The sequence below is a fragment of the Rana temporaria genome, chromosome 2 (genome assembly GCF_905171775.1).
Source record: "Rana temporaria chromosome 2, aRanTem1.1, whole genome shotgun sequence".
NCBI lineage: Eukaryota > Metazoa > Chordata > Amphibia > Anura > Ranidae > Rana > Rana temporaria.
Genome location: NC_053490.1, coordinates 54,240,744 through 54,266,911, shown reverse-complemented (window position 1 = coordinate 54,266,911; position 26,168 = coordinate 54,240,744). Strand labels below are relative to the sequence as shown.

The window sequence follows — 26,168 nt, the reverse complement described above, 5'->3', positions numbered from 1 at the left end:
AATAGAACAAAGAAAAATAATTCCAGACAACTAGGAAGGGAGGGATGAGGTTTTTGTATTCAGGCAGACTGAACACAGAGTTTTCACAGCTGTTATCTAGGGATTGCTATAACACTGTGACAAGAAAGAGGGAGCAATAAGGGGCTTACAGTACAACAGCCTCTCATGGGTACTGTTATATGGGATAGTGAAAGGAATGGGATGTGTTTAAAGTAAAACCTGTTCTGAAACAATAAAGAGGTTGCCATTGTTAACCTCTCCTTCCAAAAAATCTAGTTGCTGGTTTAAATTAAAACTGGGTACACACTGGCCAAATGTCAAAAGACATCGGCTGGTTAAAAAAAGAAAAACGGCTGACATTCGGCCTGTCTGACAGCAGCCGGCTATTGTCAGATGTGCAAACTGGAAAACCAGCAGCCGACCAACTCCCGATCAGCATTCTCAGCCAATGGTGGAGAACACTGATCGGAGTGTTTTGAAGGGGGGACCACCGTCTGCACTAGTGTCAGATCATCAGTACAGCGTCTCTGACCGGAGCTGACAGTTCTTTTTTTTGTTCAACCCGCTAGGTCAGGTGTGTCAAACTCAATTTCATCGTGGGCCGCATCAGCATTATGATTGCCCTCAAAAGGGCCAGTTGTATCTGTAAGATTAGATGTCCAGCGCATCCCCTCCCCTTACATTAGATGTCAAGAGCCACCCCACTATCAGAAGTTGAGTCTCCCCACTCTCCCTCACATCACAATGTACCCCCATTTCCTTATGCTGCTACTGCTGGGAAGAAGCTGGATGCATTGCTTGAAAGCAGAAAGTAAGGGTCTGGAGGAGGACCAAAGAAGGGCTGGAGTTCTTCTGCAGCTGCAGGAGAGGTGCGAGGGCCACATGAAATGGCCTGGAGGGACGGATTCAGCCTGCGAGCTTTGTGTTTGACACCTGTGCGCTAGGTTGTACAAAAAAAATAACTTGTATTGTGTACCAGGCTTAATCCAGGCTTTTACCAGGCTTGTTGGTAAAAGATAAGATGCTTGTAACTCTAAATTTCCAATATGCTCATTCATGCAGGGAACTAGCATTTTTAGAAGGAGGAGATCAGCAACTGTGCCCTCTATGTCCCCTCAGTACAAGTCTCCTTTATTCATTTGCAATGTTGTAAAAAAGAAAATTCAAGACATTCAAAAACACCAAATAGCGGTGAACTGCAAGTATAAAAAAAAAGCACCTCAAAATCTTTGTCAACAATATTGTTAGCAACTTCAATAAAATAACAAAATTGTTATTGTCTGGATGGATTCAAGCATCAAGAAAAGACAAGTGATTACTGACAAACTGCTACAAGCAACACCAGAGGCAACTCAGAGCCACAAATGGCTTGGTGAGCCTCTGACTGGGGTGACTGCTCCATAATATTGGCCGAAAGCTGCACAGACAGCTGACTGAGCCACAGAATCACACTGGGAAAAAAAATGTAAAACATGTCTTTGCACATGAAGCAAATAAGTGATATAATCTTAGGCCTTGTACTCACGAGCAGACATGTCCGATGAAACTGGTCGCGGGCCGTTTTCATCGGACATGTCTGCCCGGGGACATCCGCTGACCAGTTTCATCGGACATGTCTGCTCGTGAGTACAAGGCCTAAGATTATATCACTTATTTGAAACTGTTTCAGCAGACATGTTTGGTCGTTAGTACGGGGCCTGACATTTGTATTGTAGGGATCTGCTGACCTCAACTGTCTGTGTTTTTAAATAGCCATTTGTTAATTATCACAGAGTTGGTTGGGTATAGACAGATATTTCCTATCCCTGCCAGTTTGGTTAGAAACCCCAGAGGAAGGAAGTGGAGAGAGAAAGAGAAGAGCTGAGAGCACATTTCCTGTCCATGGAAAAGCTGCTGCTGAACCTAGGTTTTTGTTTAGGCAAGTGCTTCTTGTTTAACAGTTTACTATTGTTGACCATAGCTTCTGGGTATACCTGTTGTCGTGGAAATTTTATGAAGATGTATTTAATATGTATTGTCTCCCAGTGTTAGTTCTCCCGCAACCCGCTTTAAAGAGCTGACTGGGACAGACTGACGCTGGTTGGTTCCCATCTGGTAGTGGAAAACATTTTATGGTTGGAGAGTAATGTTTGCAGAGTGAGGATATGCCCACCGACGAAGGGCCCCTGTGCATTAGCGCAGACGATCGTGTAGAGGAGATATGTTCGCTCTGCAAAGACATTATTGGTTATAGGCGGATGTGCGCTCTTGTCTCTGCTATAACTTATTAGCATGGTCGGGATTCATAGCGCACGCCTGCAGATAGCCTCCCTTCCACAAGCAATAATAGTATAATCTGGGTATGCATTGTTCTATGGAAAAGCAGAATAAGGAATCCTATCAGTGGTAAAACGAGAGTCTTGGGTTGTTATGACCAGAAATGGCGTCCATGTTTGTTTAGCTTCCATTCACCCTGTCTCTGCTCAGACACACCCATCAGAATCCATTAATTGTATTGTATTGTTTTGTATTCTATTGTATTCTATTGGACATCCTGTTAAAGGGATGTCCTTATATGGTCATATTCCTGTGTAAAGGTGACATGCTGTGACATCACTTCCTGTTGGTAACTTCTTTTGTGATGGTGATAATAAAAACAGCGTCACAGAGGACTCCCAGCCAGAGATGCTGAGGAGCTAAGAACATAGCATGGCGGTGATGTATGGGGAATCGAATGAAAGGTGAGATGCATTATATCATTAAGACGAAATGTGTGCTTATTTAGCACAGGAAATAGGAGATTTGGCTATGTGCTCTGCATACAGCCAACGTTCCACCACACTGTATATAATATTTAAAAACTGGTGACAGAAGTATATCTGTTCCCTTGGTGTTATCTCACACACACTATACCAGATAGCTAAGTCTGTGATATGGGGTGTGTATGTAGGCCTTTTAAGCCCTTCAGCGCTAGGGCCATTTGTTCTATGGTTCTGGTCTTAACTGGCACACATGCTTACTTATTCAGGTGGACTGGCTAAACCTCTGGGTATAATGTAGACATGCGAATTATAGAAGGTATAGAAGGCATAGGAAAATGATAGCATTTCGTTCAGACTTTAGCCCTGTTCTGCTCCTCATATACTGATTTGATGAGGCTGCCCATTACAATAATGCCCCAGTAGTAAGTCACTGGAGTGGACGGGCCTGAGCCAGCAACCACAAAAGCGGTCACTATTTGCATATTAGAAAACCAAGGTATAGTCTGTGACATGTGCCGGTATATATAATTTGCAGAAAACATAACTGGTCATGGAATCTTCTACAGAGAGACAAGACATTTGCAATAAAATTAAATCTCATACACATCAATACCTATAGCCTTCATGGAGGGCAAAGTTAGTGATTTGTTGGCAAATTAAATCACATTTAAATACCCACTTGTACATACAACGTGAAGATAAAATATAGTTATTAAAAAAGTAAATTACTAATGCAAAGAATATGCACTTAGGTCAACAATCTACCCAAACAATCCATTTCATTCAAAGGACAACATCTGAGTGGGTCAGGTACCGGATAATGGGATCAGTGCAATTCCACCCTGAATTAAGTACCGAATCTCTTAAGCTTCTGGTCACGTTTGAACACATACGTAGGAACATGACCATATGATTGTATACAGTATCTATGTAAAAGTAAGGTCTTTTTTTAACAAGTCTTGGTGGACCACCCTTCCAAAGCATCCTTCAACCAAAGAGGCCTACAAAAGCCTACGTTCTCCTTCATCTGGCTCTTCGCTATATTTGCTTCTTATTTGTCACCATGGATACCATGAAAATATGGCTATCCACTAACATCAGAGGTAGACAACATAATTCTCTGGAACTAATCCGGTTTTGCCCTCGTAGGTCGCCTTTAACCAGCCTGGCTCCACAGATCTGTGCACTGGGTAACATAAAAAAGATTGAGATTATTACGATTTGACATGTGAAATTGGCCAACACAACCAAGTTAAAGTTCAAAATCAGGTTTCATATTTTTTGTGTCTTTATAGTTGTCGGTTTTTGGTAGGAAAGGCTTTAAAAAAAAAGAGGAATTACGACTTACCTGTCATTCTATATCTTGGAGTACAGTACAGGACACAAGCAAAGTATAGGCTAATACCTTGGTTACCTTCAGTAACCAAGTAATAGAAGAGAAGGTGTCCCGTGTCCTGTAATGTACTCCAATATATGAAATTTCCTGGTAAGTCAAAATGTTCCTTATAATCATACAGTACAGGACACCAGCAAAACATGCATAGACCCTGGGACAACCTCAAGCAATTAAATAAGAAGGTTGAGCAACAACTAGGCAAAGAGAACTGATTTGTTTCGGTCTGAATATAAATTCGAACAAATTCCTGGTATTTCCGAGATTCGGATGTATCCGAATCGCCGATTGAGATAGTAACAAATTTAGTTGAAATTTGTTTTGTTTTGTTTATTTGTTTTGTAATGAATTACAAATTTTTGCAACAATTCTAATTCAAATGGTCAAAATAATGATCGACCGATTTGAATTCTGTGTGAAAAATAGCTGGTTGTTAAGGAGCGAGCGAGCATGCTGGATTAATGTTGTCAAAAGGGGGTGGGGTCACCCAGTGATGTCATTGTGTGGTCCCACCCCTTAGCTATTTACGAACTGTCAGACAGGGGAGCTATTAGATGGCAGGAGCCATCGTCGTGTACAGAGCCCTTTTTTTTCATTTATTTTTTTCAGCTCAGCGGTCAGTATTCATCGTGATTGTCATTGGATCTATTTCAGGGGACATTTATTTATCTATTTTTTAATAAAGGACTCATCAAAAACTGTTGTGTTTTTACTCACTTTTTTGGTGGTAAATGAGTAGGGGTACTACGTACCCCTACTTATTCACATGGGGGGGGGTGGGATTTGGGGGCCCCCTTGTTAAAGGGGGCCTTCCAGATTCCGATAAGTCACCCCACACACCTCTGAAAAACACCGGTTCAGGGAAGCCTGCTGAAAGGTGATGGGTCATCGGTTAGTAAGGACGCGGCGGCCAGCTTCCTGGCCGCTCCTTAATAACCAGCTATTCTTCCCAAATAATTCAAATTTGTCAATAATTTTTTGAGCGTTCCGAAATTTTAAATTCATTAGAAAATTGATAAAACGAAACCAATCGAATTTTGAAACAAATCAACAAAACAAAATTAGTAACATAACGCATATGTCTGAAACAAAAAAAAAAATGTCATTCTACACGGCTACAAAGGCTCGAAATGAACAGAAAATTCTCACTGATCTGTCGGAATGGGCATGTAAAAGTGCAGGAGGAGATTTGTCCATGAGAGTGTGGGGCCGCTTACACACGGTCGGTCCAATGAGATGAAAACGGCCTGAAGTCCAGTTTCATCGGTCCAAACCGACCGTGTGTACGGCCCATTGGTCTGTTGTCCTTAGGACAAAAATTTGAGAACTTGCTTTAAAATCGAACCGATGGACGGCTGACCATCTGTCAAAACCGATGGTTAGTACACAAAAGCATCGGTTAAAAAAACTCACACATGCTCAGAATCAAGTCGACGCATGCTTGGAAGCATTGAACTTCGTTTTTTTCAGCACGTCGTGTGTTTTACGTCACAGCGTTTTGACCCGATCGTTTTTTGAACTGATGGTGTGTACGCACATCAGACCATCGGTCTGCTTCAGCGGTGAACCAATGAAAATGGTCCGTCGGACCATTCTCATCGGATAGACCGGTCGTGTGTACACGGCCTAAGCTCTTGTGATCAGATTTCTTATCTTTCGAGTGATGGTGGACTTGGAAGCGAGTGTCCCTTGCAAGATCCTGACAACAGGACAAATGGAGAATCTGTTTCCTGAATCAAGCTGTTGCTTTGAAGTAGATGCACTGTGCACTTTGCAAGTGAAGTTGCTCCAGAGCTTAGTAAATGAGGTAAGGCTTCACCTTGCAAAGAATACCCAAGGAAAAAGAAAAAGCATATTTGCTTGTACTTGATTGGATAATGGATGTCAGCAAAGCTTCTGCTCTTTTACTAAGCTCGGGAGCAACTGCACTTGCAGAGTGCAAATGCACTTTGCAAAGTGCGCAGTCTATTTGCCTTTAGTAAATCAACCCCTTTGTCTTTATTTAGGTGGAAAACTGATACCATCTTGGAAAGAAAGGATGGTCTTAGGTGTAAGACTACTTTGTCTTTGTTAAGAATGTGCAATGGCTCCTTACAAGAGAAAGTTGCCATGATAACAACCAAAAATGCCACTTTGCAGGAGAGGTCATCTAAGGGGATATAACCAAGTTGAGGTTTCAGGGAAGTGCTGGATGCTGAGAGGGGGGCCTGATCCTAGATACACTGTGAGGCCAGAGATTTTTGAAAAAGAGTGAACTAGGCCAAAGTCTGTCTTTTCAGAGTTCTTAAGGCCAAGTACTGGCCAAGGTCTGATTGTAGGAAGGCCAGATTGTGAGGCACAGAGTAATCTCCAAGATTGAAGTACTTGTGCTTAAACCAAGCAAAGGAGGATTTCTACGTTCAATATTAGATATTTCTAGAAATGGCTTTTCTTGCTTTTAGCAAGGTAGGAATAAAAGACACTGAGATCCCTCTGATTCTTAGGATCTGGGCTCCATGGGCATGCCAATGTAGCACTACCCCCGAAGGAGCTGCTGGTTTGTTTTGGGCGGCATGTTACCTCTATTTCCTCGCCGTCCAGGATATCAAATGAGAGTTGAGAAAAAGTTCAATGTCCACACTTTAGACTTCTTTTTCTTTGCTTTATTCGCCAAACTTGGTAGAAGAATAGTAGTTGAAGAGGTGGAAGGGTAATAGATAATAGGTCCAGGTGTATAACTTTGTTCGGAAACACTCCTGCTTCCAGCAATGTAGCTTTCTTCGCCACTCTAGCCAGAGCGGGTATTGTGCACCTGGATAGGCCTCTCTCACTAACCTAGCAGCCAGGATGTCACACAGAAACTTGGTAAAGTCTCTGCCACTGACCTTCCCAAATATGGAGGTGTATTCGGTCCAAAATCCTCTCAGAACAGGATTAAGCACCCGGATCTCTTCTGAATAACTTCTTGTGAACTTAGAACTGACAGGCGACCATCAGTCAGCCCTTCAGTAATGGTGCGTCCTTCAATGTAGTTCAAGGTCTCTCCTGAGATACCAGCCTCTAGCTCGGTGCTCTCCAAGACAGGTTCTTCATCGGGTGGCTTCCTCCCTCAGGACGGACAGCACAGGACCACTCTACAAGCATAGACCCAGTCTGACTACCGGGCCTACGTAGTAGATCACAACCCTGGACCAACGTACCCCCGGCCAGGAGGGCCACATAGGGGGGTGATGGGACGACAGACCAGGATCGACAGCGACCCCAGACAAATTACATCTGTCTCTTAAGTACTCCTCCCCAGCATGCACAGCAGCACGATCAACTCCCTCTGATTGGCTGCTGAATAGGAACACCCAAAACACCTTGACCTGACTGCTGTCACCCTCGGCCTGGGATGATTACAACACCCCAGACAACAATAGTGGTCACTCACAGTAAAGTCATGGCTCGAACAGAGGTCCAAATTTAGTGAAAAATCATACAGTCTGAGTAAACTAACTCTCTAATTTTAAAGCAGCGCCGGCTAGAAAATAGCAGGCCGCTACACCAAAAAAAAAGGGAATGAGAAGCAGGAAGGAACAGAGGGCCATGAGACAGCAGGTCTGACTTGTTGGGTATAGGCCAGGGGTCGTCTCGTCTTCAGATTGTTTGTGTACCAGCTTCTTCTGGGCCAGTTTGGTGTAATGAAAATCATCTCTTATATGTGGTGGTAATGATAATAATAAAGCCACTCCACGCTAAAAACATTATTATTAAAAAAAAAAACAACAACCCACAGATCTGGGGTGTCTGTCACCCAGAGAGAGGAAAACTGTAACAGCCTCCCCCCCCCCATCTTAGGAGCAACAAAATTTCACACATGGAAATGGAGGTTAGAGCCATTTTGGAAATTCGTCTTATCACATGTTCTAGGGCAGTGTTTCTCAACCAGGGTTCCATGGCACCCTGGGGTGCCATGGCAACAGCTCGATCTGAGTGATCCTGTTCACTCCTGTGCTACAGAAGGGAGAGAGCACTGTTAACTCCTGTGTACAGAGGGGGCTGTTAGTTGTCCAAAGAATTATTACATGGATGCATAAAATTCTGCTTTTGTCAGGTGGGACACTTGATGCATGTCTACAATAGAACATAAACTGGAACCAGAGACCAGTGTTAATATTGGTTCCTTCTCTGGTGCAAGGGAAGCATTGTCACTCTGAGGTTGTTTTAAGGACCTTCGACAAAGCCAATGTTTGAGTGAGGTTTTGCTGTGAATCCCGTTTGCCTGCTATCTGTCACAGTCAATGGTGAGGGTATTCCCCTGTTAGGTACTCATGGGGTAGGGTGAACTAATAAGGTAAGCATGTCCAGAAAGAGTACACAACATTCCAGGTGTAAACCATCCTGTAGCAAAGAGGAAGCACTTGAATGCCTTATAAGGGCTCTAGGCGCCAGTGGCGGTAAATTGTGTGACCTGTAGTGTGATGTCGACAGCTTCGGGTTTCCAGGCTCAGCTGTACTAAAGATGATTTATTCGGGAAAGATTCCCTCCTGTCCTCTCCTCTATTAAGAAAAGATGGAACACAATCTGTAAATAGGGGTAAATCTGATCAGTCACAGGATTCTTTCCCCCCCCATCCATCTTGTTACAAGCAGTGTAATTTGTGAAATAACTTTTCTCTTTAAGGCGTATGCAAGAAATGAATTGGCTAGGAAATGTTGTACTATGTTTTTTTTGGCTTCCATTGTATTCTCCTGTAAAGAAAAACAAAAAAAAACTTTTCTCAATGGAGGAGAGGGCAGGACAGTGTGTGTGTCCCTGTCGGATCATCTTTAGTGCAGCTGAGCCCGGAAACCTAAAGGTGGTAAACATTGCAGCGCTGGAAGTTCAGCAGCAGGAAGAGGACAGGACAGCCCCGCAGTGAAGATTTCAACAGAATCCAGCAGCCTGCACATTGTGGGACAACCTTCATTAGAGGTAAGTAATGTAAGTAAATCTGTAAAGAATTTTTTTTTTTAACTAAATTAAAATTGTAATTATTTATCTTTTATTTAATATTTATTATACTATTTTCAAACAGTTCCCCCAAAACAATAGCAATATTCCTTGTGATTACCTATTACCTAACTGTGTGTTTTGTCCTGAGCGTTCCTTCACTATAAAACAAAAAAGACAAAAACTGTCCAATCAGCCCCAATTGAAGGAGAATAGATCAGAAAAGGAACTAAAGGAATATGTGAGGAGCTCATGATTATACTGAAATGATGAAGAAAATTATGGGATGTAACAGAACTGATCTGATTTTTTTTTTTATCTTGGCTGGATAACACCCTGAATAAAATGCAGAATTACAGAGAGCCCAAGTGATCCAGTATTAGAGCACAGACTTACCGTTGGAGAATATCGCCCCCTGGGGGAAGGAGAGCTCATGGCTGTGTTCTGCTTTACATGAGTACATTGCTTTTGCTTGCCTTAAAAATGTCAGATAAAATAAAAAGTTAGTTAAAAGGTGAAAGTACTGTATACAATATAGTAATCTACATGCACAATACAATTTTATTTATTTTTAAGTGTTTATCTTCAGCAAAACTCAATGGAAATATTGCTTTGTACATACACTACTGTGAGCATTTCTACAATAATAAAAAAAGAAAGATACAGTCTGTAATTTTTTACAGCAGGTAAGAAAATAAAACAGTCTGCAATGAGGATGTCTATTATTCTGCTGTTCTTCATTTACATAAAAAACAACTCTAGACAAACAGGCAGAAACACAACTACAACCCATACATAGAAACCTTGCAAAAGATTTGAGTTGTCCTTGGGATCCTAAAACCTGCATTGTATCATACTGTATATTATGGGGTGGCAACATTTTTAATGTGGTGCTGCCACTCTTTCTGCCTGCTTTGTGAAGTACATTTGTATTAAAAGAAATATGAGGCTGCCAAATGCAGTTCACATGCCCACTTCAGGGTCAGTCTGGCCATACACCTACTCCAGGGTCAGTCTGGCCATACACCTACTCCAGGGTCAGTCTGGCCATACACCTACTCCAGGGTCAGTCTGGCCATACACCTACTCCAGGGTCAGTCTGGCCATACACCTACTCCAGGGTCAGTCTGGCCATACACCTACTCCAGGGTCAGTCTGGCCATACACCTACTCCAGGGTCAGTCTGGCCATACATCTGGCAGAAAGAGTCAGTCAGTCAGTCAGTGTCAGTGGTGGAGTAGGGCGCTCCGGACCTTCCACTACGAGCCTGCTCTCACCAGACCTGGCAGTCAGAAGCTAGGCAGGCTCTGCATACCTTGTGCTGCACGAGGAAAACCGCAGCTCTCAGGAACCAGGAACCAGCTCCTCTCTCAGGAACCAGGAACCAGCTCCTCTCTCCACGTGGACTCCATCTTCTCCGCAGGTAAGACCCTGTCTCTCAGGGCCTGCCATCCTGGGGAACCATTGACGACCGTCCTTCTCAGGACAGCCGTCACACAGGCCCCTCACTGCGGCTCTCTGCCCCGCTTTCGCTCGGCGTCGCCGCCCGTACGGCCACCCACGATTGTGGTGGCCCCCAGCCACCCCCCCTGGGTGAATTTTCGGCGCTTTCCGGCGTCTTTACACGCCCGCGCCAGCCTGGTCCTTTTCGCGGCCGCCGCGCCTCAGGAAAGTCCGCGGCTTCAGCCGCGGCCTACCGGCGTGCCGACCATACACCCTGCACACGCCACCAAATAGTGCAGATTTCTTAGGACTATCTCCCCTGCACCCCTAGAGGTCCCCACCATCCCCCGATCAGCAACCAGATCGGTAAAATTAGCTTTTTTACCCAGCTGACAGCCCCCCTAGCCTGGGTCCTGTGTTTTGTCTGGCGGCCATCTTGGTACACCCCAGCAACAGTGACACCCCGCATCCCCCCCTTTTCCCCTCCACAATCTAACAGTGTTTGATCCAGGGATTGATCCGATCGCCTTTCAGGGATCAGGAAGGAATTTTTTTCCCTGCCGCAGCACATTGGCCAGCACGGCCAGGGTTTTTTTGCCTTCCTCTGGACCAAAAAAGCCGAGAGTGAGGATTCAGAGAATCTTCTCTCCATTCTCACGCAACACCTGCACCCCCGTCCACAGTGACTGGCAACAATGGTTAAAATGCGATACTCTGCAGAAACTATTTGGGGTCTGAGACAATTCGCAACAGTATTACCTGCCGTCACCAAAAAGGCCTTAAAAATAGATCAACTTTTGAGATTCGATCGTCGATCGATCATCAAAAATTTCAACCATTCAACACAGCTCAAGCACATATCATGTGCTTTGATTAACACTAGATCGGCGGTAAAACACCGATCAGAAATCCACGATTTCTTACTACACAACGATCTAGACTGCCTCTTTATTACAGAAAGTTGGCTTTCAGACGACTGTAACACCATTCTCGGAGAACTGGTGCCAGTAAATTATCGCATCTTAACGGAAAACAGAATAGGGCAAAGAGGAGGAGGCCTTGCGGTGATTCATAAGTCTCATATTGCAATCACTAAGCCGGTCCTTCAAAATCCTCTACCGTTTATGGAAACCCTTACTCTTCAACTTCAAACTAACTCCCAGGAGACTGTGCACATTCTCCTCTGCTACAGACCACCTGGACCCAAATCGCAGTTTTTACCATCATTAACGAAGTTCACATCCACTTACTCCCTTAACAGCAATCATCTTTTGCTGCTCGGGGATTTCAATCTGTGGGCCAACTCCTCACAGGATCCCATCGCGGATGCCTGCATCGACCACCTGGAAGGGTTAGGACTACAGCAACTTATATGCGGACCCACGCATGCTTCAGGTCACACACTCGACCTAATTTTCAGACAAAATCTGAAAATAAACATTTTGGGTAATGAACCTTTGCCATGGACAGACCACCATGCAATTAGTTTCACAATTTCCAAAATTCCACTAGTTATAAAAGCACCCAAGCCGGTGACAATACACTGGGCTAGATCTCAGAAGAAGCTCCACTCGGAACTCTTCAAATCTACCCTGGGAAACCGAATTGTGGCTATTCCTCCTCAGTTAGCAGCCTCAGATACACTGGATGCCATAAATGCAGCTCTGCTACAGTCAGCCGACATAGTAGCACCAAAACGCAAAGTCCGCATCCGGGAAAAAAAGTCCAGCTGGTTCAATAACCAGCTGTCGCTACTGAAGCAAGAGCGCAGAAGGGCGGAAGCCGCCTGGAAAAGAAGCCCTTCAGAAGATCGCCTCACCATCTACAAAGCAATAACAACACGATATCACAAAGAAATCTTCAAAGCCAAAAAACATCATTTTTCCATGGTGATTAACAGCGCCATGAACCGCCCATGAGAACTCTTCAGGATGGTCACCCAGACCATGAATCCGGGATGTCTTGAAGTCCCCACTTCAGACACCCAAGAGTTCTGTAATGAACTATCGGATTTCTTCATCAACAAAATTGAAAGAATTCGGGTAAGTATTCTGCAAAACAATACTCCGCTCAGCCCCCTCTTCAATCAACTACAAAACACCGACAGAAACCCTCTACAATCAACAAAGTTCACTCTGGAACCAATCTCCGTCAATACCACCAAAAATATCATTGGTGCGTTGCGGAACAGCACAGCACCCAATGACATCATTCCCACCAAGCTACTGAAGGAATGTGCCGACATCCTGGTGCCTCCCATCACACAGCTTATAAATCAGTCATTTAAGGAAGGCATAGTGCCATCCCTGCTGAAAGAGGGCACAATCCAGCCCATCTTGAAAAAACCTAATTTGGATCCCATGGACCCAACTCACCGCCGTCCCATAACAGGCCTAAATGTTCTCTCAAAGATAATGGAGAAAGTGGTGGTACAACAGCTGCAACAGCATCTGGATACCCACAACCTACTTGATCCATTTCAATCAGGCTTCCGTCCCGGACACGGGACGGAAACGGCCTTACTGAAAATATGGGACGATGAGCTTGAGGCCGCAGACGAAGGAGAATCTTGTCTCCTGGTTCTGCTGGACCTAAGCGCAGCCTTCGACACAGTAGACCATAAATTGTTACTGAGGCGACTAGCAGAAGTAGCCAGAGTCGCAGAAGGTGCTTTACCATGGTTTTCCTCTTTTCTTGGAAACCGATCACAAACAGTGAAACTGGGATCTTTCACGTCGGAAAAACGCACGGTGCCATGTGGGGTCCCCCAAGGATCCCCCCTATCACCGGTGCTGTTCAACATCTATCTTCGTCCTCTTTTTGATATTATCAGTAGCCAAGAACTACTCTATCACTCTTATGCAGACGACACGCAACTGTATTTTCGCATCTGCAACAAAAAGGATCATCATCTCAGATTAGAGAAATGTCTCTCTTCAATAGAAAACTGGATGACTAAGAGTTATCTTAAACTCAATAGCTCTAAAACCGAACTTTTTATGTTTCACGCCAGTCGGAAGAGTCAACTGGCAACAAACTGGATACCACCGCCCATTCTGGGACAAATCATCTCCCCTAGCTCCAAAGTCAAAAGTCTAGGAGTCACTTTTGACACCTTCATGACAATGGACGCACAAATAGGGTCAGTAGTCAGCGGATCGCACCATTTGATGCGCCTACTTCGCAGACTTATTCCATTTATCCCCAAAGAAGACGTAGCAGTCGTGGTGGGAACAATTGTGAATTCCAGACTGGACTATGCAAATGCCCTTTACCTCGGGCTCCCTAAGTACCAAATCGCTCGTCTACAAGTCGTACAGAATACGGCCGCAAGACTTGTGACTGGGAAAAAATCATGGGAATCAATCTCACCTTCACTGAGATCCCTTCACTGGTTGCCAGTGAAAGACAGAATTGCATTCAAAGCACTCTGCCTGACACATAAGTGCATCCATGGGAAGGCTCCGCGATATCTATGCGACAAGATCAAACCTCACAATTCCAACCGCATTCTGCGATCCACCGACCAAAATCTGGTCAAGGTTCCAAAAACCAAATACAAGTCCAAAGGAGAAAGAAGGTTTGCTTTCCAAGGTCCCAGGCTATGGAATGCTTTACCAACCAGCATTCGGTTGGAGCAAAACCACCTGTCTTTCAGAAAGCAGATCAAAACTCTGCTCTTCTGATGTCTTGAGACACGAACAACCAGCGCCCAGAGGCGATTCAGTTCGCATGTGCCGCGCTATATAAGTTTTTCATTCATTCATTCATTCACATCTACTCCAGGGTCAGTCTGGCCATACACCTACTACAGGGTCAGTCTGGCCATACACCTACTCCAGGGTCAGTCTGGCCATACACCTACTCCAGGGTCAGTCTGGCCATACACCTACTCCAGGGTCAGTCTGGCCATACACCTACTCCAGGGTCAGTCTGGCCATACACCTACTCCAGGGTCAGTTTGGTCATACACTCACTCCAAAGTCAGTTTGGTCATAGACTCACTCCAAAGTCAGTTTGGTCATAGACCCACTCCAAGGTCAGTTTGGTCATAGACCTACTCCAAGGTCAGTTTGGTCATAGACCCCATCCAAGGTCAGTTTGGTCATAGACCTACTCCAAGGTCAGTTTGGTCATAGACCAACTCCAGGGTCAGTTTGGTCATAGACCCACTCCAGGGTCAGTTTGGTCATAGACCCACTCCAGGGTCAGTTTGGTCATAGACCCACTCCAGGGTCAGTTTGGTCATAGACACACTCCAGGGTCAGTTTGGTCATAGACCCACTCCAGGGTCAGTTTGGTCATAGACCCATTCCAAGGTCAGTTTGGTCATAGACCCACTCCAGGGTCAGTTTGGCCACACACCCACTCCAGGGTCAGTTTGGCCACACACCCACTCCAGGGTCAGTTTGGCCACACATCTACTCCAGGGTCAGTTTGGCAGAACACCCACTCCAGGGTCAGTTTGGCCACACACCCACTCCAGGGTCAGGTACCAATTAACATATCAGCATGATATTGAACAAATAAGGAGCGCCAGAATCAAAACCCACACAGACATTAGCAGAACATTCAGACTCTGTGCAGATGCTATCTCTGGTAGAATTTGAACTCAAGACAAAATGTAATAACCATTTACCCCCAAGCTTTTCTAGAGCTAGATAGTAAATGAAACATCTTTGTTATGCCCCTAGGAAATGGCCTAAACTTTCAGGAGGGTCAGCTACAAAAATCCCTTATTTATGTTGTTGGCTCAATTACTGCTACCTTATAAGAGAACACTTTGTTTTAACATATTTATTAATAAACATTACATTGAAAATACAGAAATTAGCTAATGTTCCCATGTAAAAGACATTTCCTGGGCATATAGTGTTCTGTGCCCCTGATAGAATTACTGGAGTTGGTTTAATAAAGGCAAACAGACTGTGCCCTTTGCAAGGTCAGTTGCAGTCATTTTCCACAGAGCTTAGTAACTGGAGTAAAGCTCTGCTGATTGCCATTATTCAATCATGTGCAAGAACAATGCTGTTTTTTAATTTTCCTTGCATCTGATTGGGTATTCTTTTCAATGTGAGGCTTCACCACATTCACTAAGCTCTGTGTAACAATGTATTGTAATGTGCACAATTTTTTTACCATAAATATTCGAGTATAAGCAGATCTGACTATAAGCCGAGGCACCTAATTTTACCACACAAATCTGGGAAAACTTTTTGACTCAAGTATAAGCCTAGGGTGGGAAAGAGGGTAAACAATGCCTATTTGCAGTCTCACTGTGCCCATCTGCAGCCTCACTGTGCCCATTTGCATCCTCACTGTGCCATCTGCAGCCTCACTGTGCCATCGGCAGCCCCACTGTGCCATCTGCAGCCTCACTGTGCCATCTGCAGCCTCACTGTGCCATCTGCAGCCTCACTGTACCATCTGCAGCCTCACTGTGCCCATTTGCAGCCTCACTGCGCCCATTTGCAGCCTCACTGCGCCCATCTGCAGTCTCACTGTGCCCTCACTCATTCACCTTTGATCTCCTGCTGTGTCATGCTGCAGTCAGCAGCCACCCATTGTAAAAAAGCCTCGCCTCCTATTCGTCTGTGATAGACGGAACACTGAACACTGATCCCAGCATTGTATCAGTGTTCTGTCTATCACAGACGAGGAGGAGGCGGACCTTTGTTACAATGGACGGCCGCCGACTGCAGCATAACACAGCGGGATACTCAAATATAAACCGAGGGGGGCTTTTTCAGCATCAAAAAATGTGCTGGAAAAGTCGGCTTATACTCGAGTATATACAGTACCTTTAAAAAAATCATCCCAATTGTGCATGTTGAACTGTTACCCAAGCCAGACAGCAATGTGAGCCTGGAAATAGTTTTGAAATGATTGCAACTATGGAGAAGCTATACAACAAAACTCAACATTACTTTTCATCAGGCTGACAGATGTAAGTACCCAATGTGCCTGCCAAATGCTGTGGAGCTGCAAGTCCCAGCAAGAAAATGACAAGTGATTACGGTATCTGGAACTTTGGTCATCTACCTCAATATCTGAATAAAAAAAAGCCCTTTCTCCTCCTTCACAGGGAACATGCTACTCTAATAGCCAAATATAATTACCCCCAGAAGACATCATTAATTGTGAGAATAAACAGATATTAATAATTCATGAAATATCTGGCATTCACAAAAATTATTTCCCATGTCTCTCTGACCTCCTGTGGTCAGACACATTCTTGCTGAGTATTTTATGTCAGAGTCGTGTTCCGTTAACTATTTTTTTTCAGCAACATTAAAGCATAGTTCAACTTTTTCAGTCAAGTTTGGGAACCCCCACTAAGGAACTGCAGTCTGCTCACATAATTTGTAATAAAAACATATTTGCCATTCTAAAGCTTCCCTCCAACCACTTTGCATATTATTTTATATATACTGTGATTCTGTACTTGCCAAATATGCTGCAGAAATCTCCCTCCACTGAGTCTGGCTGCAACCATTTTAACTGTGGGCAGCTGAAGCTGCTGCCTGTTCACTTCCTGGATTTACACAGACACATAGAGGCATACCCCCAGCTCTGCAGCTTTCATTGGCCCTTATATGACTCATCCCCCCTCCCTTTCTGGCAAACTCTCACAAGAGTGAGAGAGCGAGAGAAAGCTGTGCATGATGTCACAAGCCCAGGCTTTTTATTAGACAAGAAAGAGGAAGTGGGCTGTAAAAGGTATTTACTGGCAGAAAAAAAAAAATTACTATACAAAGTTAAAGTTAAACAAGGACAGAAGATTTATTAGATGAAAAGATCATTTTTTTTTACTGAAGTTCCACTTTATATGCTTATGTCTGGAATTAGGAGAAATACTTATTTTATTCCAGCAGGGCCCCTTTAACAGTGCAACCAATCTCCACCACCTCCTCTGTAAGCCACTCCTGTCCATGGTCGCACACCTGCCTGCTAAACATAAAATACAGGGTAATAGTCTCGAATTGTACGTACTGATGCTGAGGGGCCGCCCACAGACCAGGAGCTTCAGGGAGAAGACGAGAGTGCTGGAGATGGCCAAAGCAGGGGTGTATGGTAAGTAATAATGGCTGTTAATGTACCCCCTAGACTTAAAGTGTAAGTAAACCCCCCTATCGTTTTCAGCCAAGAAAGCTGCCATCTTGGCCTCTGTTTAACCACTTGCCGCCCGCCAATGACATATTGACGTCGGCAAAGTGATTGTAGAATCCTGACTGGACGTCATATGACGTCCTCAGGATTCTGAGCCGCTGTGCGCCCGCCGGGGGCGCGCATCGCGGCGATCGTTGTTGCAGGGTGTCAGTCTGACACCCCGCAACACCGATCTCGGTAAAGAGTCTCTCACAGAGACTATTTACCACGTGATCAGCCGTGTCCAAACACGGCTGATCACGATGTAAACAGGAAGAGCCGTTGATGGCTCTTCCTCACTTGCGTCTGACAGACGCGAGTAGAGGAGAGCCGATCGGCGGCTCTCCTGACAGGGGGGGTTCACGCTGATTGTTTATTAGCGCAGCCCCCCCTCGGATCGCCACATGGACCACCAGGGAAGCCCACCAGGGAAGGGCAAAAAAAAAGGGGGGGGGGCAAAAAACATCTGTAAAAAAAAAAAAAAAAAGTCTGAAAAAAAAGATGCCAATCAGTGCCCACAAATGGGCACTGACTGGCAACATAAGTAAATCAGTGCCGCCCCACAGTGTCCATCAGTGCCGCCCCACAGTGTCCATCAGTGCCACCCCACAGTGTCCATCAGTGCCACCCCACAGTGCCCATCTGTGCCACCCATAAGTGCCGCCCATGAGTTCCCATCTGTGCCGCCTATGAGTGCCCAGTGCCGCCCATGAGTGCCCATCAGTGCCGCCCATGAGTGCCCATCAGTGCCGCCCATGAGTGCCCATCAGTGCCGCCCATGAGTGCCCATCAGTGCCGCCCATCAGTGCCACCTATGTGTGCCCATCAGTGCCGCCTATGTGTGCCCATCAGTGCCGCCTATGTGTGCCCATCAGTGCCGCCTATGAGTGCCCATCAGTGCCGCATACCAGCGCCGCCAATCAGTGCCACCTCATCTGTGCCTGTCAGTACTACCTCATCGATGTCCATCAGTGCCATCTCATCTGTGCCCATCAGTGCCGCCATATTAGTCCCCATAATTGAAAGAGAAAACTTATTTATTTACAAAAAAAATTACCGAAAAAAATAAAAACGTTATTTTTTTTCAAAATTTTCAGTCTTTTTTTAGTTGTTGCACAAAAAAAAAAAAATCGCAGAGGTGATCAAATACCACCAAAAGAAAGCTCTATTTGTGGGGAAAAAAGGACGCCAATTTTGTTTGGGTACAGTGTAGCATGACCGCGCAATTGCCATTCAAAGTGCGACAGTGCTGAAAGCTGAAAATTGGCTTGGGCAGGAAGGTGCGTAAGTGCCCTGTATGGAAGTGGTTAATCTTCAACTGCCTTGATGCTGCACATGTGATCAGTTATTAATGACACCAGCCATTGGATGGTTTGACAGTTTGGTTAAGAGCACAACCAATAGACATGTGCACTGCTGAAAAATGTGTTTGTTTTGGTATCATTCGTTTTTCTGTTTCTTTTTGGGGGGGGGAATAAAAAAATTAGTGAATTCTAAAATACGTAAATTTGTAAATTTAAAATTCTAAAAATTCGTAAATTCTAAAATCCGAAAATCTGAAAATAGGGAACTAAAATCCCAAAATTCTAAATAATAATGTACTAACTAACTAATTAATAATAACTAACTAAATTATAGGTATTGGAATTTCCTTTCAAATTTGTCTGTCAGTGAACGTAACGGATTTATCTGAAGTTACAAATTAACCCGAAATAAAGAATGCCACACCTAAACAAATGGAACAAAACTAAATAATAATAATAAATAATAATAATATGTTTTTATTATCATTATTATTGTTATTTATTATTATTAATTTGTTACAGCACCTGTTGCCGAGAATGTGTTTCCAGCACGACAGCATCGCGCTGATTCTCGGCGACAGGGTGCCGACATCTCGCACTCGCTGGAATAGACAAAGCACATTCCAGCGAGCGCGACATAGAAGCGACGGGGAATCCGACTTGGATTCCCGCCAATTCTAGCTGCGGCGTTTGGTATGAATCCTGAGGGGGAACTCCCACGCCAATTTTCAAATAAAAAAACGGCATGGGTTACCCCCCCAGGGGCATACCAGGCCCTTAGGTCTGGTATGGGTTGTAAGGAGACCCCCCCTACGCCGAAAAAACAACGTGGGGGTCCCCCCACAATCCATACCAGACCCGTATCCAAAGCACGCTGCCCGGCCGGACAGGAAAGGAGTGGGGACGAGCGAGCGCCCCCCCCCTCCTGAGCCGTACCAGGCCGTTGGTTGTCGGGGTCTACGGGCGGGGGGCTTATTGGAATCTGGAAGCCCCCTTTAATAAGGGTGCCCCCAGATACCGGCCGCCCACCCTAGGTGAATGAATATGGGGTACATCGTACCCCTACCCATTCGCCTGGAGGCAAAGTGTAAAAAAAAATAAACACATGACACAGGGTTTTTAAAGTAATTAATTAGACAGCTCCGGGGGGCCCCCCCTCTCTTCTTTAGCTCTTTTACCAGGGGGGGCCTTCTTCTTCCGCTCTCCAGGGGTCTTCTCTGCTCTCGGGGGTCTTCTTCACTCTCTGGGGGTCTTCTCCCATCTTCTCCGCTGTCATCTCGGCGCTCCCCGGTGCCTTCTTCTTCATGGTTGGCCACCGCTATCTTCGTGTGTTAGCTCAATTACTAGCGGTGGCGCAAGCCCGCTCTTCTGTGACGTCTTCTTCTCTTCTTCTCATGTTGACACAACGCTTCTTCCCGCTGTAATGGCCGGGTGCGTGGTTCACACCGATTTATATAGGCCTCTCTTATGATGTCACAGTCCCATCATGCTCCGGTACCTACCCACGTGGGTATAGAGTATAGAAAGGTGTAGTTTAGCCGCCCTTCTGTAGGTAGTGCTGTTCTGGAAGCTGCTGTAAGGAGCCAGTGTTGCCAACCACCAGTATTTTTACTGTCAGCCAGTAAAAAATTGGCACTTTTCTCCTGCCAGTAAATGCCAGTGAAAGAAAAAGGTTGCCAGTAAAAAATATGGCTGTGACGCTTGGCCAAGACCATCCGAGTGCCTGCTACAGTGTGTTTGGACTGTGCCAGCAGTGTGTCACATGAAGTCATGGTGCAAGGGAACGGAGCAGCCTGAGCCTCATGTGCAGGTCTGCGGAATGGCTGAAAGACACTGAAGGGACCACCTGACATGGAGAGAGAGGGTCACTGTGACTTAGGAGGAGACGTGTCATGTTGGTGAGGTGCCATCGTCATCTGTGCTGCTGTACACTGCTGTCAGTGTCACTGTGAGAGTCAATTTCATGTGTGTGCCTCCCATTCTAATTTCCTGCCCTCTTGATTCCTGTCCTTAAGCTACTTATTTACTCTATCTAAAATAAGATATATGTGTTTGCCTTAATATCTTCCTTAAATCACTTTGGTAAATGCATATTGTACTTGTTTGTAGCCTAAATACTGAAATTTGCACTTAAAACTGTAATTTTGTAACTTTTGGATATGCCATTAAAAACTTGACTGTGCCAGTAAATGTTGGATGTCATGTCAGTAAATTTCAATCTGATAGGTTGGCAACACTGAGGAGCTTTTGTTCCTCTGAGGCCTCCATAGGTTTCATTGGGGAACAGCCATCAGATTGGATGCTGCTGCATTGAATGACCATTTTAACGAGGGCAATGCTAATAAATAGTGCTGCTCCACTGCAGTTGGTGCTCATTTGCAAAGTGGATAGGGTCAGGACAGGATCCCCTCTGGCTAGGGGCAGTGCACTTAGCACTAGGGAGAAGTTCTGGTCAAGGAGGGATAGTGCAGGGATACAACACCTGGCTCCACCATCAGGGAACCCTGGGGAGTTGGGATGAGGACATTCGTATCTAGTTACTAAAAGGTACCTGCACCACTGTTCTGCCACCCCCTTCATCAGAAGCTGTTTCGGTAACGTAGCCTACCAAAGTGTCCTCTCAAGTACCAAGACTACACTAAAGTACTGCCAACGTGGTTAGGAGCTGTTATACATGGGTTGCCTGTAATATTGAGGCTCTGTTACCAGAGCTGCTCTAGGCTTCGTGAGGCCTTGGGCAAAACTTAAACATGAGGCCCCGCTCACGCCCACAATGGGAAAAAATAATTCAAGCAAGAAAAATGGCTGCAGAAAATGCACGGATCTAGCACACAGGTGATCAGCACCACTTCCAGGGCACCCTCCTCATTCCTTATTCAGCCAATGCAAGAGGGGGAGGTAAGAAAGATAGAGGGGTAATAGAGAGATCCGGTGACACCGACATTAGTATCGATCACAGGCAAATTAGGCTGCCGCAAGGCCCCTGTGAGTGCGAGGCCTTAGGCGAGCGCCTAATTTGCCTAATTAGAGAGCCGCCTCTGTCTGTTACCATAGTGTTTGGAACTTTAAGTGAGCACCTTGCGGCTGTCTTCCTCGTGTTAATTGTTACTGCTACTTTACTAAATAATAATTGTGTCACCTTCCTTGGTCTATGTGTACCTTTACTCTATCTTGGGTACCAATCAACTGGAGCAGTCCACAAGTACGACATACACTGGTGTATGTCAGCATCAAATTATACCAGTGTACAGTGGCATATAGCCATTCATGGCTATGCGTGGTTCTACAGTATGCAGCATCTGGCCTTCCTAAATCAGAGAAAAAAGACAGAGTTTTGTGTTGTAGGCCCCCATAGGTTGGTGATGCCCCAATGTATGTATCCTATGCACCCTCAAATAATGAATTTAGGGATCAATTCAGCTTAACCTTTCATATGCTTAATCCAGAAATCCATCCCTAATAGCATTTTGATGTTTAGCAACAAAAAAAACATTTTCATTGTAATAAGCAAGTGTTCATCCTCTAAACTGTGCCTACATAGGAGCCTAAATACAACCACTAACAGAAATACTGTATGTGAAGTACTGCAGGGGTACAAAACACCATGTGCTGTGCTCCCATGCTTCTATGAAATGCTTCTATGAAATGATCTCAGACTGTACAATCTAATAGTATATAATCCTTACCGCCCGATTGTGGCCTGTTTCAGTGACCCCGCACTTTCAAAGAGCTGTGCTCTGGCTGCCACTCTAGATAAGAAAAAAAGAAAAGAAGAATTGTATTCAATTATAATATTTTAAAAGTATTGATTCAATAAAATAAAAAAAATTTGGTGTGAAATCAAAGATGCAGCTGTGGAAGGGACACCTGTGTATGTACTCATATCAGGCAGATCTCCAATCTATGGCCCTCCAGCTGTTGCAGCACTACACGTCCCATGATGCATTCACAGACATAACCAGGCATGGTGGGAATTGTAGTTCCTGAACAACTGGGGGGCCATAGTTTTGGGAGCCCTGTGTCTAGACCAGGCCTTAAACGTGGGGTACACCAATATGCAAATACTGAAAAATAAGGGCTGGCCCCACCCCTCACTGGCTTTCTGTACGTCCCTTATTTGAAAGATCGCCTCACTGACTAATAGATGACTGTGATTTAATATATGCATATTAGATTTCCCCCTTCTTTAGGGGCTCTAGGGCACTCAAGAAGGAAATGGAGGATCTGTGCCAATAAGCTTTCCTTCTACATAGTAACCATATGGGGTAGGGGTGTCACTCATTCAGCACTGCCATTATTCACAAAATGTCTTGCATTTTTTTCCAAGCAATAAAAGGTGAGGAACATGACGCCATCGCCATGACACCAATTAAACAGTCACAAGGGATGTCACTGCATTCTATGTTTGAGGTAAATGTCTAGGTGCTCATACAAATACAAAACTAGTATAGAGGCACTCACGGGTCTTGCAGAGGAGATAGATCAAGACAGCAGCGTTTTTATCGTTGACATTTCGATGAAGCTTAGTGCTTGAGAAAGAGGAGAACTATTTCCTCTGTAAGACCCGTGAGTTCCTGTATAACACTTTTGAAACTGTAATATTTAAATTACTGTATTACAGTATTTAATTTTACTACTATTGTACATGACAATTACAGTATTAAATAGAAGCACATTGCCATCTTCAGGTTGCAGTTATACTTGGTCCTTTTTTGTTATGCGTTGCCTTCCAGTGCTCCTAGCTGTAAGGACCCTTGATTTTAGGTCAGGCAACGCATTGACACCTTTGCAGCCATTGTGCTACATGCTGGGTGTTCAATGTTCCCCTGCACATTTAAGAAGGGGTGGGCTTCCTCCTGTTCATCTGCCTTCATCTATCTCACCAGAATGCATGTGTTTCCACTGTGGAGCCTTTTATAATTTAGAGTTAGGACTACAGATATCTGGGTGCCTTGGCGGGGGCTCTGTAGCTTACGCATGCATTTGCAAATTTGTGCACCTAAACCCCCGTTTTAAACACATATTGTTAGACAGATTAATCTGGTTGGTCACAGGCTTGTCGGTAAGTAGAGCTTGGAATTTTCTTTGGATTTTTTTCCTTGGTCCTTTTTTGTTATGCATTGCCTTCCAGTACTCCTTGCTGTAAAGGCCAGTTATAGGTGAGGGCAGTGGACAATTTTTTAGTATGCAGTTCTACTGTGGCTGAAGCTGGTCATACATGGGTCAGTTTTTACTGTTCAATTCACCAGTTAAAGAAAAAAAAACTGCCCTGTGTATGGTTGATCTAGAAAAAAACAGACCAATTCCCCCATCCACGCATTCAATGTGGTTGTGGTAATCCTCCTAGCTGAGTCTTTGTATCCTGGCAGCAGGGAGACTCTCCCACCATCAGAATACACTGATTAGTACTGTGGCCTATTGCGAGCAGAAATATACCAACAGGGAGGTTGAACATAGGTAGATTGGTGAAACGACCACAATGGCCACACATGGATTGAAATTCAGCCCATCCCTGCTGAATCGGACAAATTTCATTCTATGTATGGCCAGCTTAAGTCCCAGTCTGCACATGATCACAATGTCATAGCTCTCAAAGCTTATGCATTAACTGTATAACAGCAAACAGGAAATTGAGTGCTTACACTGATCCTGGCCTCTGGTAGCCATTACTGGAGCTGGTGTCCAACCTTCGTCTCATCACCTTTGGCGGTAATTCTGGAAATCCAATGTCTTTTAGCTCTACGGATGTTAGGCTCTGAGTAGATGGACTTCTGCTCTTAATACCTAAAGGAAATAAAACACCTTTATTACATTTTATTTCTAAGGATTTTACCTCCTAACACTAAGCTTTAATAGCCTTTGGCCAAATCATACTCATAATGACCGGCTAGTCTCCTAAAAAAAAGGTATCCCTTGACAATTGTTTCCATGGAGTAATAGATTACCCCAGCCCTCAAAATTTTCACTCGCCTGCTCGCATTTGGTGAGTGAAAAAATGAGGGTTGCGAGTGTGGACAGGGCTGTGGTGTCCCGGGAATGCATAGCCAGTGCCTCCCCGCCGTGCACAGGCTCGCAGCGCGGCTATTGCAATAGGAGTCAAACAGCCGCCAGGGACCACCCCATCCACCTCCCTCCTGCCGCACATCCCCGCCCAGATTAGGCTCACATCACAGGCTTTCAATGAGAGTAAAACAGCCACCCGGGACCGCCCCCTCCACCTCCCTCCTGCTGCATATTCCCGCCCAGATTAGGCTCACTTCGTGGGCTTGCAATGGGATAAAAACAGCCGCCTGGGACCGCCCACTCCACCTCCCTTCTGTCGCACAGCTAAGGAGTGGGGCGGTGCATATCTCTGCAGGGAAGTCCTAAGTGGGCGGACTCGAACACACTCGGTCCACCATCAGTGAGTATCATGCTTGACCCCCGTGAAAAAAGCAGTAGAATGGTAAATAATAAACATAACAGTGTGCTGTGAATGGAAGCGGCACGTTCCGGAGGCATTGGTAGGGGGGGGGGGGGAGTGAGAGCCTAAATGTGCTGGATTGGGGTTAGAGTTAATAGAAGGCATATGTATAATGGTTTTGGGGGGATTGGAATTGATGGCATAGGTCTGAATCGTACCTAAACCTCCAATTCCACCCCCCCCCCACTCTATCATACCTAAGCCTCCAATTCCACCCCCTCCCCAATCTGTTATACCAATGCCTCCAATTCCATCCAATCTCCAAATCTATCACACAGTATGATAGATTGTGGGGGAGGGGTGCAACTGGAGGCATTGGTATAACAGATTAGTGGAGGGGGGTGGAATTGGAGGCTTAGGTATGATGGGGAGGGGGCAGATCTGGAGGCATATGTATGATGGATTGGGGGGGGGGGATTAAAAGCAAAGATGTGCTGGATTGGGGGGGGGGGGGATTAGAGGCATAGGTGTGCTGGAGAGGGGCGATTGGAAGACGAGGTGTGCTTGGGGGGTCGTTAAAAGCACAGGTGTGCTGGGGGCAGGGTTGCAAACTTTCAGTAAATTTACGAACAGTTTGTAAAATCTGTACTTTTTGCATCTGTCCTTAAATGTCCATTACGGACATGTAGTCTGCATGTACGTCACTGACATTCATGGATGGATGCAACAATTATGGATTTTACAAACTGTTTGTAAATTTACTGAAAGTTGGCAACCCTGC

General features: G+C 45.0%; 1 protein-coding gene across 1 annotated transcript in view; it reads right to left on the bottom strand.

Moving 5' to 3' along the window:
• Window positions 1–2,149: 2,149 nt before the first annotated feature.
• ARHGAP42 (Rho GTPase activating protein 42) overlaps window positions 2,150–26,168 on the bottom strand; it is a 520,987-nt gene continuing 496,968 nt past the window's right edge. Inside the window, exons 21-24 of the mRNA XM_040340188.1 lie at window positions 24,627–24,768; window positions 22,671–22,733; window positions 9,485–9,564; window positions 2,150–3,927 (exon numbers count right to left, since the gene is read on the bottom strand). Of these exons, the coding sequence (XP_040196122.1) occupies window positions 3,839–3,927; window positions 9,485–9,564; window positions 22,671–22,733; window positions 24,627–24,768 (374 nt within the window). The 3' untranslated portion in view covers window positions 2,150–3,838. The remainder of the gene's footprint in view (window positions 3,928–9,484; window positions 9,565–22,670; window positions 22,734–24,626; window positions 24,769–26,168) is intronic.